The 14,649-nt window shown below is 42.3% G+C and overlaps 1 protein-coding gene across 5 annotated transcripts in view; it reads right to left on the reverse strand.

Annotated features, from left to right (window-relative positions):
- Positions 1-2,257: 2,257 nt before the first annotated feature.
- Positions 2,258-14,649, reverse strand: part of pard3ab (par-3 family cell polarity regulator alpha, b) — a 103,298-nt gene continuing 90,906 nt past the window's right edge. For 3 of the 5 annotated variants that reach the window (XM_086129686.1, XM_086129687.1, XM_086129685.1), the window contains 3 exons: positions 10,131-10,260; positions 7,516-7,646; positions 2,258-6,297 (listed from right to left, as the gene is read on the reverse strand). In XM_086129686.1, the coding sequence (XP_085985812.1) occupies positions 5,934-6,297; positions 7,516-7,646; positions 10,131-10,260 (625 nt within the window). In that variant the 3' untranslated portion in view covers positions 2,258-5,933. Of the gene's footprint in view, positions 6,298-7,515; positions 7,647-9,508; positions 10,261-14,649 lie in introns of those variants that run through there. The other 2 variants (XR_015102889.1, XM_086129688.1) reach the window with 2 other exon arrangements.

A 14,649-nucleotide genomic window follows, 5' to 3' on the forward strand; every position in this document is an offset into this window, starting at 1 on the left:
AACATTAAATATAATGATAAATCAGAACTAAGTTGATAAATAGAGAAAGGTATATAAATATCCATTATGAATACAAGAGAAAATTGACACAAGAGTGTCAGGGTGTGGAAGTATATAATCCCGATACAAACCAAAAGTTGTAAAAATATCACGGTTAAGGGTAAAGTATGAGCCTTAATGGAGACTTCTTTCTTCTTACTTTTCTGATTGATATAAAAATGATTTATTAGATACAATCACATAACGGGGTAGGACTAGATACGTTTTTTACTTCTTCCTACTCCCTTGAACATAATAACTGTGTTGTATGAAGATTGATTTCTTTCTTTTTTTATCTACCTTATTTTCTGTCAAATTATTACTGTATATATGTTTTATGTTCAATAAACAAACCAAACCAAACCAGTTCTCAAGTTTTAGCTTGTTAGTAGTTAAGTACGTATGTTGGTTCTTATGGTAATTTTCCGCTGTGCTTCCATCACTATGTACAAGTACAGTACTAGGAGGTACATGTGTTGGCAAGTACATCTTCTCTGAGTGCTTAAGTTAAAACCCTGGAGAACCCACGGGGTCTGATTTGGCCCCTATAAATTCTGCTACTCAAATGCTACCCTTGAATCCCAAAGGGTCAAATTTGGCCCTAATCCTAAATGAGGATTTAAGAATTAAATATTTGAAATACCATATTTTGGTGTTCAGTGAACATATAGCAGTCATTTAATGTATAATTCATCGTTTTCCAAAGAAGAAAAGGGTTCTTGGGTTCTCCAGAGTTAAACAAGGCTGTGTAGCTTCGCAATTTACTCACCGTAGGTGGAGCAACCTAAAATGTGGCCATTCCCTTGCAAATTTGGCCTTTCTTGTCATCTCCCATCTGCTTCAGCACTTTTCCTCTTGCGTGCTCCAGAGGCTCCAGTTGGTCCACTAATTTAATATTTGATTGACTAATAAGCACATGAGAAATTTAAGTACTGTGAATGTATGTTGGTTTGTCTGCACATAGAAGGATAAGGCAAAGGTTTTCTGTCCAGGTGGTGGTTGCTGAACCAATGTGGAAAAGTTAAACTTTGGTAAGGCGTCAGAAGATGTGCGGAAGCGCAACAGATGCAAGCAAAGTTGAAAGGTCAAAGCGGTGTGCTCATTTGAGAAAGACGATTCATGCTCAGCAGGTGGCAAAGTCACCATCAATCATCACTCAACTTCCTGAGAGGTCAGACGAAACCCTCGACGACGAACCTCTGACCCCCACGCTCGTCTTCACTCTCCACCAAGTCAACTTCCATGACACGTGAACAAGTTTTGGTTTTAGCTGAGCTGCTCGCTGTTGATGAATGATTTTGCTAGCTTGGTTACTTGACCTGGAGTTGCTTGCGTCACAGTAATGAAAATATAAACAACCTCCACCCCCAAACCCATCTATTCATATTCCGGCTGCATCGCTGCCGTTTTACTCCAGGTATTTAAAAAAATTGTTTTATTGCCAACTTTCAGCCAATGACCGCAGAAATGAGACCAAGGTCACCAAGCAGCAACGACCAAGATTTCATTTAAATTTTGAACAAAATGAAACAAATAAAGCTTATAAAAAATAAAAAATCTGAATTCCACTGTAAATGACTGCACTCTAATGCTAATTGGTGACGCAATGATCTTTCCACTACAGTGATGAGGCAGATGGCGTTGTCGTCTTCCCAGGTGACATCACTTCGTCCTGACATCTGCTTCCAAGCTGTTGACACATGACCTTCCTCTCGGAGGTCGTCCATGGCTCTTTCTTACTTCGTGTTCTTCTCGGGATGGAATCACTTGAACCATTTGAAACTCGGCTGCTGCTACACGGCGTTTCGGATAACGCATTGTCGGGAGGAATCCTCACACTTCGAAAATGAGTACCTTTCAGTAAATTAAAATCATAAACATAATTATAAATAAAGGAAATTAAGGCAACTATTACACTGCACGCTTCGTGACTTTGTCAGACATTTTGAGGATTCAAGATACATTTGTTCTCAATCTATTTTCAACACTTTCAATAGGTTAACAATGTGTAAAAAACGGAATCCAGTGGTGCTAGGCGTATTGCTAAAATGATGTTAACTGCCATAGGGGTAACAATTTTGCTATCAAAGCACTAGCAGCATTGCCAACAAGAGGACATGCTGCTAAAAGGGTTGATAGCAATGTTGCTAATGTTGAAAACAAAAAAGCCAACAGTGCTTCTAGAAATGTTGCTGATTAGGCGCTAATGATGACAATCTTAGCAAGAACGTACATTTTATTCTACATTTTGATATGTACACAACAAGCGACTTATGATAACATGTCCAAGAAAAATAAACAATTGCACATCAGCTTCCACTTTTCGTCCTACTTTAAAAATAAAATAAAAATCAAGATACAAAGATAGATCCAAGATGGCCGATCGCTCACTCCAAAGTGGCCACAGTTGCATTTATAGTTCAAACAGAACAGAGGAAGGAGTACCAGGACTTCATGAAATACTGTAGTATTACAAAGACTATAAGCAAAAGCATACTTTATGCGTGTAAAATATGACATCATCATGATTATCATTATCAGGCACTTCGCAACGCCGCAACTAGCGCAAAGACAACCTATTTTCCATCACATCTATTACTGTGGCGACCACACACAAATTTCATTTTATCTTCTCAACTTGTTTACACGCACAAAACGGAAAAAAATAATACATTAAAAATACAATTTAAGAAGTTTCACATGTTTAAAGAGTAAAATGATGATGATGCTGCTGCTCACTAGTGACCTAGCTCATTAGCATCCAGTCTGGAACGCAAAGTATGATGGCAAAGTTTGATTCCAAAACTTTTATGGCTTCTTTGGAGAGATCAAGATTTTTTTCAATTTACTTCACTTCATGTTAGCATCTTAACTTAGCCTAGCTAAGCTTTTAGCAGGGGCGAAGGTAATCTTTTGACAAAAAAAACACTGAATGGAATTAGCTAGAATTGGGAGTAAATGGCAACAAGGCCGCATTCTCTAATTTAGAATGAATTACAAATCATGAACATGATTATTATATGTTGTCAGCTTCGGAGTGTGGCAAGCTTTTCAATGATACCATCCTTGTGAAAATAGGATAAATATTAACTCATTCGGTACCAGCCAACTCTGGACCAAGTCTGAAAACACGTTTAAAAACGTCTTTGGGAGTGAATGAGTTAAGAAAGTGATGAAGGTTTTGTGGCCATCTCTTGCAAATTTCCCAAGCTCGCAGGGAGAGAGTTATGGGCACATTTCATGCAGATTGCAGCTTGTGGGCACATGCTCATCATTTAGAATGAATTCTGATTCACTAACATACGCAGGTTGGTGAGAAACAAATTGGCCAGTACGTAAGCGTCATCAACGGGATGGTGATTTTCTGAACAAGTTGTACTTGTGAGCAGAGGGATAACATTTCTATGGATTTATTATGAATGAGGTCCAAAGATGCTAACAATGTCCTATCACTGTTTCTGACAGATTTGCTAACGGCGGCGCCAGCGATGTTGCCTACAATGATGCTTGAAAAGGGGCTGTCAGTATTGCTCACAAAGTGGTAGCAGAGTTCCTAAAATAGATGCTAACAGCAATGGGAGTAACGTCGCCACCAGTAATGGTAACGAGGCCCTGACAATGTCGCTAAAGACGCATCAACCGCTAACAGGGTTTCGCGTTAGTCTCGCGAAAAAGGTGCTAGCAGTGATGTGTGTTACCTGACGACACACGCTAGTTAGCTAGCATAACACTCAAAGGCCCAATTGTGTCAAAGCGAGCTAATTTGTGGTCGTCTTTGCATCTGCTTTTCTTTCTTCTATCGCGGGCAGCAGGTGGCTGCCGATGAAAAATTCAGTGTGAGAGAGCAGCTCGTGAGAGGAAGCGGAGAGGGGTTGGGGGGGTGAGTAGCAGGACGAGGGTGACAATGAAGTCGGAGAGGGGGGAGGATGATGAAGGCACGGAGGTGGGCTAATGAACAACAACATTGAAAGCCCGGAGCAGCAGGCAGGCCAACGAGCCGAGCCCAGAGTGGGGGTGGGGGGGTTAGATGGGAGTTAGACAGCAAATCAGAGCTGTCAACACTTCCTAGTAGAGCATCCACAGAGACAGCACCTCATTAATTATTCATGAAGGGTGGGTTGTATTTTTATTAGCGACACAGCATGTCCCATTTTTCCATCTTTTCTGGGCAGGGGTAGGGAACTCCGGTTCCTTAAGAGCCATATACTGCCTGTTTTAGATCCCTCCCTACTCCAACACACCTGATTCAATTGTTCATGATCGTTTCAGGCCGAACTGGATTTCCCTATCCCTGCTTTAGGGGGACAAGTTTTATTTCGGGAGGCGGAACAGGAAGTTCACCAAATCAGGACATGGAAGTCATGGCGATGAATCGTTTATCGACACGGAAGCCAACAACACTGTTCGTTTTCTCTTTACAAGGGAGAACCAAGGAAGGAAGATCAGAAAGTGAATGTAGCATAGTACTGAAGAGGAAAATAAAAACCATCACAAATCCGCCGCTGTACTCTGATCGAGAACATCTCAGGGTGTTATCATAGCATTGAGACGGAAAACAAAAATGAAACATCCGTGGGAGAGGAAGTTGACTGAACATATATATGTGCTGTTTAGCATGGTAGGCTCAGCTTTGAGGTGGTAAATAATATTAAAACCCTCCACTGTGCAGATTTTTTTCCTATTCACTTAATTTGGTAGGATAAAGCGCAAGTAGATCGAATATCACTTTAGGTCACTTGTACGCATCTCACAGCAATGCATTCTGGGAGGTCTCTTTTTTTCCTGGCGCTGCCACCGTGGGAGGTTACACACGTGCTGTACGCATGCACACAGAGCTGTTAACAGCGATCATCAACTAGTTTTACGATGGCAATTTCCAAGTATTTTGATGACTTACGAGTTGATCCACAACTCGCAATGCTGACAGAAAGTTACTCTGGAGAAATCGACCCGTACACGCTGTGCAAGGTTTGATTTTTCGCCGGAGATCCCGACATTGTTTACTATCTGGTGTTGACGACATGCTCTGTGACACACGCCAGATGAAAGCTTACAAATTCACTGGAAGATTACAACTATTTTCTTAGTGGATGGATACAGCGTGTAAACTTCAAAATCGTTGTCTGAAGAAGCTGTTTAAGTTGTCGCACAGGTGGCTAAACCAACGGGTGTTGTTAATTTGCTATTATTCGCTTGTATGAATCGCAGCGGTCGGCGTTTGCCTCAAGACACGTCCGCTAGCAGGCTTGTACTAGCCAACTAACTTGCTAACGAATCCAAAACATTAGCGGCATGCAGTTTAGTATTGTTTCATGAGATTTTTTACATTTTGTCTATATAAAATAATCACTACGATCTTAAAGATAAGCCGACTAAGTGCTGACAAAGCGATCGCTGCACACAGGAACCCAAACTATAGATTGGTCACGGAGGTCTGCCACTTCACTTGCCGTGTTTTAAAAATGTCTTCAGTCTCCTGGCCAAGGTGCATAATTATCTTCGGTTATAACACTCAATGACGCAGCAAGAGTGCACCATTTTTAGAACAACCCAGAGGCGTGTTATGCAATCAAATGCAAAGAGTTGAATGCTATCCACACAAGATGGTGAGCGGAGAAAAACCCAAACAAAAACAAAGCGGAAGTGACTTCATATGTGAGCGACCTGTTCGGGCTGGCTAGCATGTTAGCCTAGCACTGAGCCGGAAAACGAAAAATCTGACAACTGTCGCCAGGAACAAAAATGAAGACAAGGTACCGATTGTGCGTGTCAAGCCATGGCTGGAGGGGGGTTCGAACAACGGGCCGCACATTTTGGGTTCACAGAACGGATGCCGGCGATAAGCGTGTCACAAAATGGACGCCTCAGATGCCAGGCTAAGCTGGGTCTAACCCTCAAGAATAAAATAGTCGTCCTTTCTCAGAGCCGATGCGGTTGAGTCTGGCGAGCTGCGAGGGCGAAGGTGGCACGTCGTGGCGGTACGGACCTTTGGGGGATGCCACCGGGGAGGCCAGCACGTCTCTGGGGGAGGCCCGCTCCTTGGCCTCCAGCTCTCGCCGCCTCTGCTCTTGCCGGAGGAGCTCCTGCGCCTCGAGGAGGACCCTGGCGTTGACGTTGGCCACGCTGGGGAAGCCGTTGCGGGAGCCCTGGTAGCTGGAGTAACGAGGATTGTCCTTGGCCGTCTGGAAGACCTCCCCGGCCGGGTACGACTTTTCCCAAGAGTCCTGAGAGATGGAGCTGGGATTCTTCCGGGGTTGGCTACACACCAAAATAAACCAACATCATCTCATGAACACAAATATCAGAATAGAGATGAAAAAAAATTCAAGTTTACTCTAAAGCTCATCATGATATCACTTTGTGTATATAAAACAACCACAGCGCTTTGCCTTCTGCAAGCTTCGTGCGAGCAGACAATGCAAAAGGCCACAGTCAGGCTCCTCAATGGCAACCAGAGTCACGGTGTTACGATCTCCGATACGGAAGGACCATATCAATTTAATTTTTGTTTTATGTTATCGTATGCATTGTGTATTTTATATTATTATTATTTTTATTATCAAAACCTGATGTGCGAGAGTAAAAGTTTTCTTGCATCTCTGATTTGACCCCGTCATGCACCATATAACCTGATAACATGATAAGCTGTCCACTGTTGTGACCGCTATCCCTCAAAGGGTTAAAAAAAAAAAAGTTTAAAATTGTTGGCCAGTATATGTCACATTGTAATATATTTTGTAATATTTATAAATTGTGGGATAGGTTTAGCAACAGGTGAAGTGAAATCCATTTTGTGCAACCCAAAAACCACCATCAGTTGAGCTGACGCGCCGTGCGAGAAAGGAGCCGAGGGTCCAAAAAGCGTCAAACGAGCATCCAAATGCAGACACTGCCAACTGTTTCATCTCCCAGTCTATCAATAATAGAAGAACCCGTCGTCGTCGTCCTCCTCACACTTGTTTCAATGCGATCACCACAACCGAATATCGTCTTTTCTTCTTTTCAAGGAACAGCGAACGCCGCCGTCGCTATCTCCCGCTGCTCGCTGAGTCGCGCCGGAAAATAAAGCTTGGGTTTTCTTCTCCCGCACGCTCCGACGGTTTACAATCTTCTCGGTGGTCACGCTCTCCTTTCATTTGGACAAAGACGGCCTGTGCATGAGCTTGAGGGCGGTAGGCGCACGTGTGACAAACATATGAACATAAACCAACTATCATGAACATAATTCACGTACAACAATGTGCATCGTCGAACAACGACAAACGTGTGGACATACATGGCGACATGAATAAACAAACAGACAAAACATGAAGCAAACACATCCAGAACACGCAAACGTAGGTAAACATACAGGACCTAGACATATCGTAACATGGATGAACAATTGAATGCACAAAAACATCTGCAAACATACGTGGAAATACACAAATAAACATGATACAGACGAATACACGCATTCATACATGAACATCTTACCGTGGCAGTGAGCTGTACTGCCGCTGAGCCTGAGCAAAAGAATCTTCCTGCCGTTGACGCTGCATCTGAACCTCTACCGACACCGAGTGACGACCCGGCTGGTGCCCGGCCGCCGCGCCGGGCCCGTTGGACTGGAAACGACATCATACGACATTATCATGATCTATTTGAATACAGTACTGTCATAGAGTCACTGGCATTTTCCAAAGACATGACGCTCATTTTTGTTGCTGGAGCGTGTTCTTAGTCAAGACTTGGAAACTTTTGACCTGAGGTATGGGCAGCCAATAGATTCAAATAGTATTTCTGTTTTGAAAAAAAAAAAAAAAATGGGGGATTTTTATTTCAAGACCATATTGCGCAGCCCTACCTAGAGTCAATATTGCCCCCTAAAACATAGCCTGGACGCTTCAAGGTTTTGTTTTCTTAATTATTATTATTATTATTTGTTTTACATCCCGCACCCTCAAAGAGCCAGGAATTTTTTTTATTCACCAAAACAAAAAAACATGGCCCCACCACCCCAATATAAATAAATAAATAAACCGGGTTTTCTTCTCCAAGTTGATTATTGATTGAAAGTTATTGCTTAAAACGTTCTAATGTTATATAAGAGTTACAAGCAGAATTTTTTTCCCACCTTGTTTGGAATGAAAACCAGCAAGACAGGAGTGGACCCCCCCCCCCCCCACCAAAAAAATGATTACAATCAAACAACGGTTAAGAATGTGACTTAAAACATGGCCTGTACAGTTATTTCTTTTTTATTTAATAGATAATCCTGCCCCCCCCGCAGTTGAAATAAAGCAATGACAAAAGGAAAAATAAAAATAAAATTGTATTGTTTTTTTTAAAATATAAAATTGGGGGATTTTATTTTAAGCACCACCATTTCATTTGAGTCGTCAAGTCTGACTGACAAGTGACAAGGATGACAATGAGCTGCCTGATCAGGCACATGTGCAGTCACTTACCCGGCCAAGATGATGATGTCATAATGATGTCATAACGGTGGTCAGGTGACAACAAACAAGACAGGAGGGGACGGAGTGAAGGGAGAAGCATGCTGGACACTCTGACACAAGTTACTGAGGATGATGATGATGAAGATGTTAGTCAAGGTTAATTCGTGCACTTTGAGCACAACATCACGCCCATATAAGGACAGAGGTTAAGCCCCGCCCCCTTCCCCGCACAACACTCGTATCCATCAAAAAGGCCTGGCGTTTGTTTGTGCATTTTCTGCACTGTTCATTTAAAAGAATGACGTGTTTATGTATATCTAAACGATTTAAATTTGGACAGAATTTTTTTCACCCAAAACTGATTAATCAATTAATTGAAAAAATAATTGACAGATTAATTTATCAATATTTTCCAAACCTTCTCACTAGGGTTGGATTAAAATAATCAAAAGGGAGCAGCTCTTAAATTGTAAAATGTACAGCTCGTTTCAGGGTTTTTTACCCGGACACTCGCCCACGTGATCGGTTTTGGAATTGGCCGATCTCACTCATGGATGATCGATTGGTTTTGGAAACATCGCATACACCCCTGATCGGAACAGCCCAGTTCATTAAAAAGTATCTTTTTCCATTTTTAAATGTATCAGTTGTCTCAGGATATAATTGATTCATTGATTTGTCATAATTCTTGAGCACTCCTGTCATAACTAGTGATCAATTATATAGAACCATAAAAAAATATATATATCATATATATATATATATATATATAAATGACGGTATTGATTCCTACACGCAAGCAGAGAAATTCTGTGTAATAGAAAAAAAAAGTCCATAGAAACCATCGAGTTTTGGAGGTACTAAGAAAGACCTCGAGGAAGCTCTAAGACCAAGTTTTTTTAGTGTGTGAACAAGGAGATTATGCAAATTGATGGCAAAGTTCTGAGACTCGGTTCCTGTGGTCTGAAATCTTTCAGTTTTGTTGCCCAAACGTTGTTTTCCTTGTTGTGCTAAAAGAGTCAAACGTGTCAGAAAAACTTTTTATTACGCAGACAAAGAAGAGAAGAAAATAGAGTCTCTCGGCTCTCCGCGGATTTGATCGAAATCTAAAAGGCGAACCACATCGGCACATTGACAAACATTAAAAAATGGACGGGGGCTAACAATCACGATTAAAAAAACCTCTCCATTTGAACAGGAATTGTACAACACAAAAGTCCAAAAGTGCTTGCTGTTGAGTCTTTCAAAAGGAGTTCATAAGATCATTTCATCCTTGCGACAGCACACAAACATCGTTTCACATTCAAACTGGCTCAGAAATACACATAACCTACGTTTGATCATTTTGCTCAATTAAAGTGTGAAAAGGCACCAAATTAAAAAAAAAATAAAATGACAACAGGTGATGAGCTGACAGCCCCTCCCTTGATTTGCCAAGAGTTGTCGACTTGGTGGGCGTGTCCATGCCAACGATTTGACAGAAATAACGGACCAATGAGATTAGTGGCGATGCTCGCATGCAGACAGTCCAAAGGGGTGTGCGTGTGCTGTGTTAGCGTTGGGTGGGCGTCCGGTCTAGTCTGGTCGGCGGTTAGTGGTGGTTAGCATCTCATCGCTAACGCTGTTAGCATCCCGTCGTCAGACACTCACCCACGGCTGCTCGAAGCCGAACGCGCGCCTGCGGTCGTCATCAGCGTCGGCGTCGGGAACGTTCTGCGCCTGCTGAAATTCCTGCCTCAGCCGCTGTATCCGGTCGTGGTTGCTCGGGGCCACGCGGTTGCTAAACAACAAACACACACGCAGATCTGTCAGTGAGTCGCAGCATGGAAGAGAGATGAATATGAGTGTGTCTGAGTGTGACATATCCAGATGAGTGTTGCCGTAAGTATTTGAGAGTGTGCGAATGTGAGAGAGAAACTGAAACAGTGAAGAAATCGAGTGCGTGAGTTGAGTGAGAGTCTCTAAATGAGTGAGTCGGTATGTGGGTGTTTATGAGTGTTAGTCCCTCATCTTGCTCTTACTCATCTCACACACGGTTACCGGGAGTGTGCATGCACGTGGGTTTAGGTGAGAGACCGATGACAGTGTGAAACTGCGACTGAGGAAGTGTGTGAGAGAGAGAGAGAGAGAGAGAGAGAGAGCGAGAGAGAGAGATTGACATGTACCAGTGCATTCCAAAAGTTGTTCCAGCTTGCCCACGTGCACGTGAGGAGTCTCTGACAGGTGTCAATCAAAAGCGATTGTCAAATCAGACACCGTCCGCAATGAAATGTCCCATGTGTGCATTTCAGTGACATCATCATTGACGTAAATGAGATGCGGCGGTGTTGCCATCAAGACCGGTTGTAAAACCGATGTTCAAATTTAAAAGAATTAACCAATCAATACAAGTTCCTCCCTTGTGATGCAGGTTCAACTGTGCAATATGTTCCTGACAATTTAAAAAAAAATGTCATCAACAACATCATCCCTTTATAGCTCAGCCTTAACATTCAGTCATATTCACTTTTTAATTCAGTGAATTCAACGTTCCACGAGGAAGAAACGTTGGGATGTTGTTGAATCTGAAGGAGACACTAAGGCGCACTGACACACACACACACACACACACACACACACACACACACACACACACACACACACACACACACACACACACACACAATACTCACTCAAGCCTCTTGACTGGTACTCGTAAGAGGGAGCACATAACTCCTACTCTGGCATCCCTTCACTGGCTCCCCATTCATTTTAGAGTTATTTTCAAGATCCTCTTATTTGTTTTCAAATCTCTGAATAATCTCGCGCCACCTTACCTCTCTGAGCTCATCCGCCCCTACACACCTGCCCGGCGCCTCAGGTCTGTGGACCAGACTTTATTAGAAGTACCAAGAACTAAACTGAGGCTCAGAGGGGATCGAGCCTTTTCTGTTGCTGGTCCCTCTCTCTGGAATGACCTCCCACTAAACATTCGGCAAGCCTCCTCGCTGCCCATCTTCAAAACCCTCGTCAAAACTCACTTGTATTCTTTGGCATTCGACTCAGCATGACTTAGATTTGTTCTTGGTTTTACTGTTTGGTGCTTTCTACCGCCTATTACCGATTTGTCTTACTGTTTATTGTTAAATTGCTCCATGTACAGCACTTTGTATGCAGCGATGGCTGTTTGAAAGTGCTCTATAAATACTGTTGACTTGACTTGACTCAAGTAGACTGACACACTCTTGCACACAAACACACATTACTCTTTCTCTCACACATACACATGCACACAAACTCTCCCTTTAACGCACGTATCTCACTCTCCCAAGTCACTCACTCACTCACACTTCAACGCAAACACACGCTCACACTGGCTCACTCGCTAAAACATTCACTCACTAACTTCTGCACATAAAAACACAAAAACTTTCATTCGAGCAGAAGACATATTGCGCAACATATTTGAACCATTTAGCACAAGTCATGATTAAAAAAAAAAAGTGATCATCACTTTACGATGCGTCTGTAGCGTCAAGGAAATTAGGCGGTGATGATGATGCTACTGCTGCGAGTAGCCCTTTTACTTTTGAGTGTTGACTCATGGCGCTTCGACACACCGGCACTCGAAGGCGTCCGCCCTCACCAGGCGCTAAATGGCGCCAACGCCGGGCGCGGCGCTGCGCTGCGTTCCTTTCAGAAAGGGCCGCTGGCTGGCGGCTTCTCCGCCGGTCGGCGAGAGCGCTCAGATGGCGGGGCATACGCGCGAACTCGCGCTTTGCCTTTCCGCCGCTCACGCGGCGATTGAGCGTTTCACAGCTCGGTTGCCATGATTGCCTTTATCCATTCGCACTTCGATAGTTGGTTGGTTTGTTGTAATGCTTTGATGTTTGTTGTTTTCTGGTCAGTTTTCGAACGATGTTTGTGGACATTCTTCTCGTCCATTTTATTTTTGGTAGACAAAATTTGACGTGTCGACTATTTCTGAGATTTTGATTTGGATTGGTCGTTAAATTGCTTGCAAATCTGTCAGCCCGATATCGGCGCGGCCGCAAAGCCGCTTCATGGGCAGCGAAAGCTGAGGAGAATCCGGATGACCTGCAGCTCGATGTCTTGTTGATGCGAGCGCCACTAATCTCTCCGCAGCGTCAACACAAACACGCCTTGTTGAGCATGCTAATCCTTGGCTAATGCTTAGCATCCATTCACACCCGTTCCCATTTGGAAGCAAAACGTTGCCCTGGAAATACTTGAGCACAGAGCAGCAGCAAGCGACATGTTTTTGTTTTGAATATTAAAAAATATTTTTAAAAAAATATATATATATGTTGTATATTTTTTATATAATCAATTTTTTTATGTTCTTTGACAATTGTGTAGGTTTTAATTTGTGTTTAATTATTTTAATGTGTGCTGATTGTTTTGGTTTACTTTCCAATATTTGTTGATGTATTTAAAAAAAAAAAAACAATCTTTGTTTTAAATGTAACCCCCCCAACATTGATGTATTGTCAGCCAATATATTTTTTATAATTTTATCCAATATATTGAATTATTTTTGAATATTTGGTTTGTCAAATAATTTTGAGTCTTTTGTTACATATTTTTTCATCGAATATTTGAATATTTTCTTGACTAATTGATTACTTTGCATTTTATTAATTTTAAAATTTGTGTATTCCCCCAACATTATATTACATTAATATAATTTTATATAATTAAATAATTTACGGTTAAAAAAATTTTTTTTTTCTTCTTTCTTTCCTTTTTTAAAAGGTTGTTTCAAATTTTTGAAAAACTTTAAAGTTATTTTCAGTTTTAAAGAGAGACTTCAAAGTTTCTCAATGTCCTTTAAAGGTTTGTTAAGGGTCGGAAACTCTTATTTTAAAATCTTTTAAGTGATGAAGGGTGCACGGTGTTCCAGACTGTTCCGGGCTGTCGGCTAGCAAGTTGGGAAGGTTTGTAGGGGGGGAGGGACGCTTGGGGGTCCACACCATCTTTGGTCGGTCATAAAGACGTCAATGTCTTGGCTACTCAAGTGAAGAAGTCTCTGTCATTTCTGACAGCTTCAAAAGTTTTTCTTCAAAGCGACGTTACTGAATGAACTCTCAAGACAAAACACATAGCATTAAAAAAAAAAGATTCCTGGTTGGGTAAGCATTTTATAATTCGGAAAAATACGCTCAAATTTCCATTCTTGAATATGTATGTACCTTTTGAAGATACTTTGGGAGGCACTGTCGAACAGACGCTCTCCCTTTTCTGAGAACCAACACCATGACCTCACAGCAACTGAATCCAATCAAGCAATATTTTATAAAGAGACAACAGGCTGAACAACCAATTTCCTGCTGCATAAAAATGATTGAGGGGAATTGACTCACTAATTTCCCCCCCGTTCCTGACACCAAATAACAAATCAGATATATTACCCAATGACGTCAAAGCTTCATCCAATGCATTTTTTTGATACTTTTCAGAAAAGAGATGACATATTTTAAGGATCCTTATCAAAGCGAGCCCCCCCCCCCCCCCCCACTTTGCCCGTCAAGGGAAAGAGACAGGGCACGGCATCAAAAGAGCACCAAGGATGGAAAAGAAAAGTCAAAGGGTGTCAGCGCGCCGAAGCCTTCACGCTTGACGCAATCCCTCCCGAGGATGTCTGCTGCTGTCTGGAGAAGATATCCCAGGATGGGAAGCGCGTTTGAAGGCTGAGCTGAGGGGAGAGGGCATGGCAGCACAAGATAAAGGGAAGCAGGAAGGAAGGATGAGTCCGAGGAAGATAGCGGAGGTGCAACAGGAAGCAAGTTGCAAAAGAAAAGCAGGACAAAGCCGCAAAGAAGTTTGCCCTCAACAAATTCTGCGAGAGTACATCACAACCCCCCCTCCCCGAGGGGTTTTGCAAACGTTTTGCACAAGGAGCGACGGTCGAGTTCTCCTCAGAGTTCAAGGTCGCCAATGTTTGCCAAACGTTCTCCAGACGTATGCCAACAGCTTTTTTTTTATTACAAAATTTTGAACATGAACTCAACATTTGCTACCTTCGCCAACCCTATGACAGCTGAAATGCTAATTTGTCAGATCCTTGACAAAGATGTCACTGCAAAATATGGCAATGCTGTGTCTCTTTGGCCATTGAATTTCAGAGTTCATAAACACTCATCAATATTATTATTGTTTGTGACATTTA

Source organism: Hippocampus guttulatus, chromosome 14, assembly GCF_054856545.1.
Source record: "Hippocampus guttulatus isolate MCC_2025c chromosome 14, RoL_Hgut_1.0, whole genome shotgun sequence".
NCBI classification, from domain to species: Eukaryota; Metazoa; Chordata; class Actinopteri; order Syngnathiformes; family Syngnathidae; genus Hippocampus; species Hippocampus guttulatus.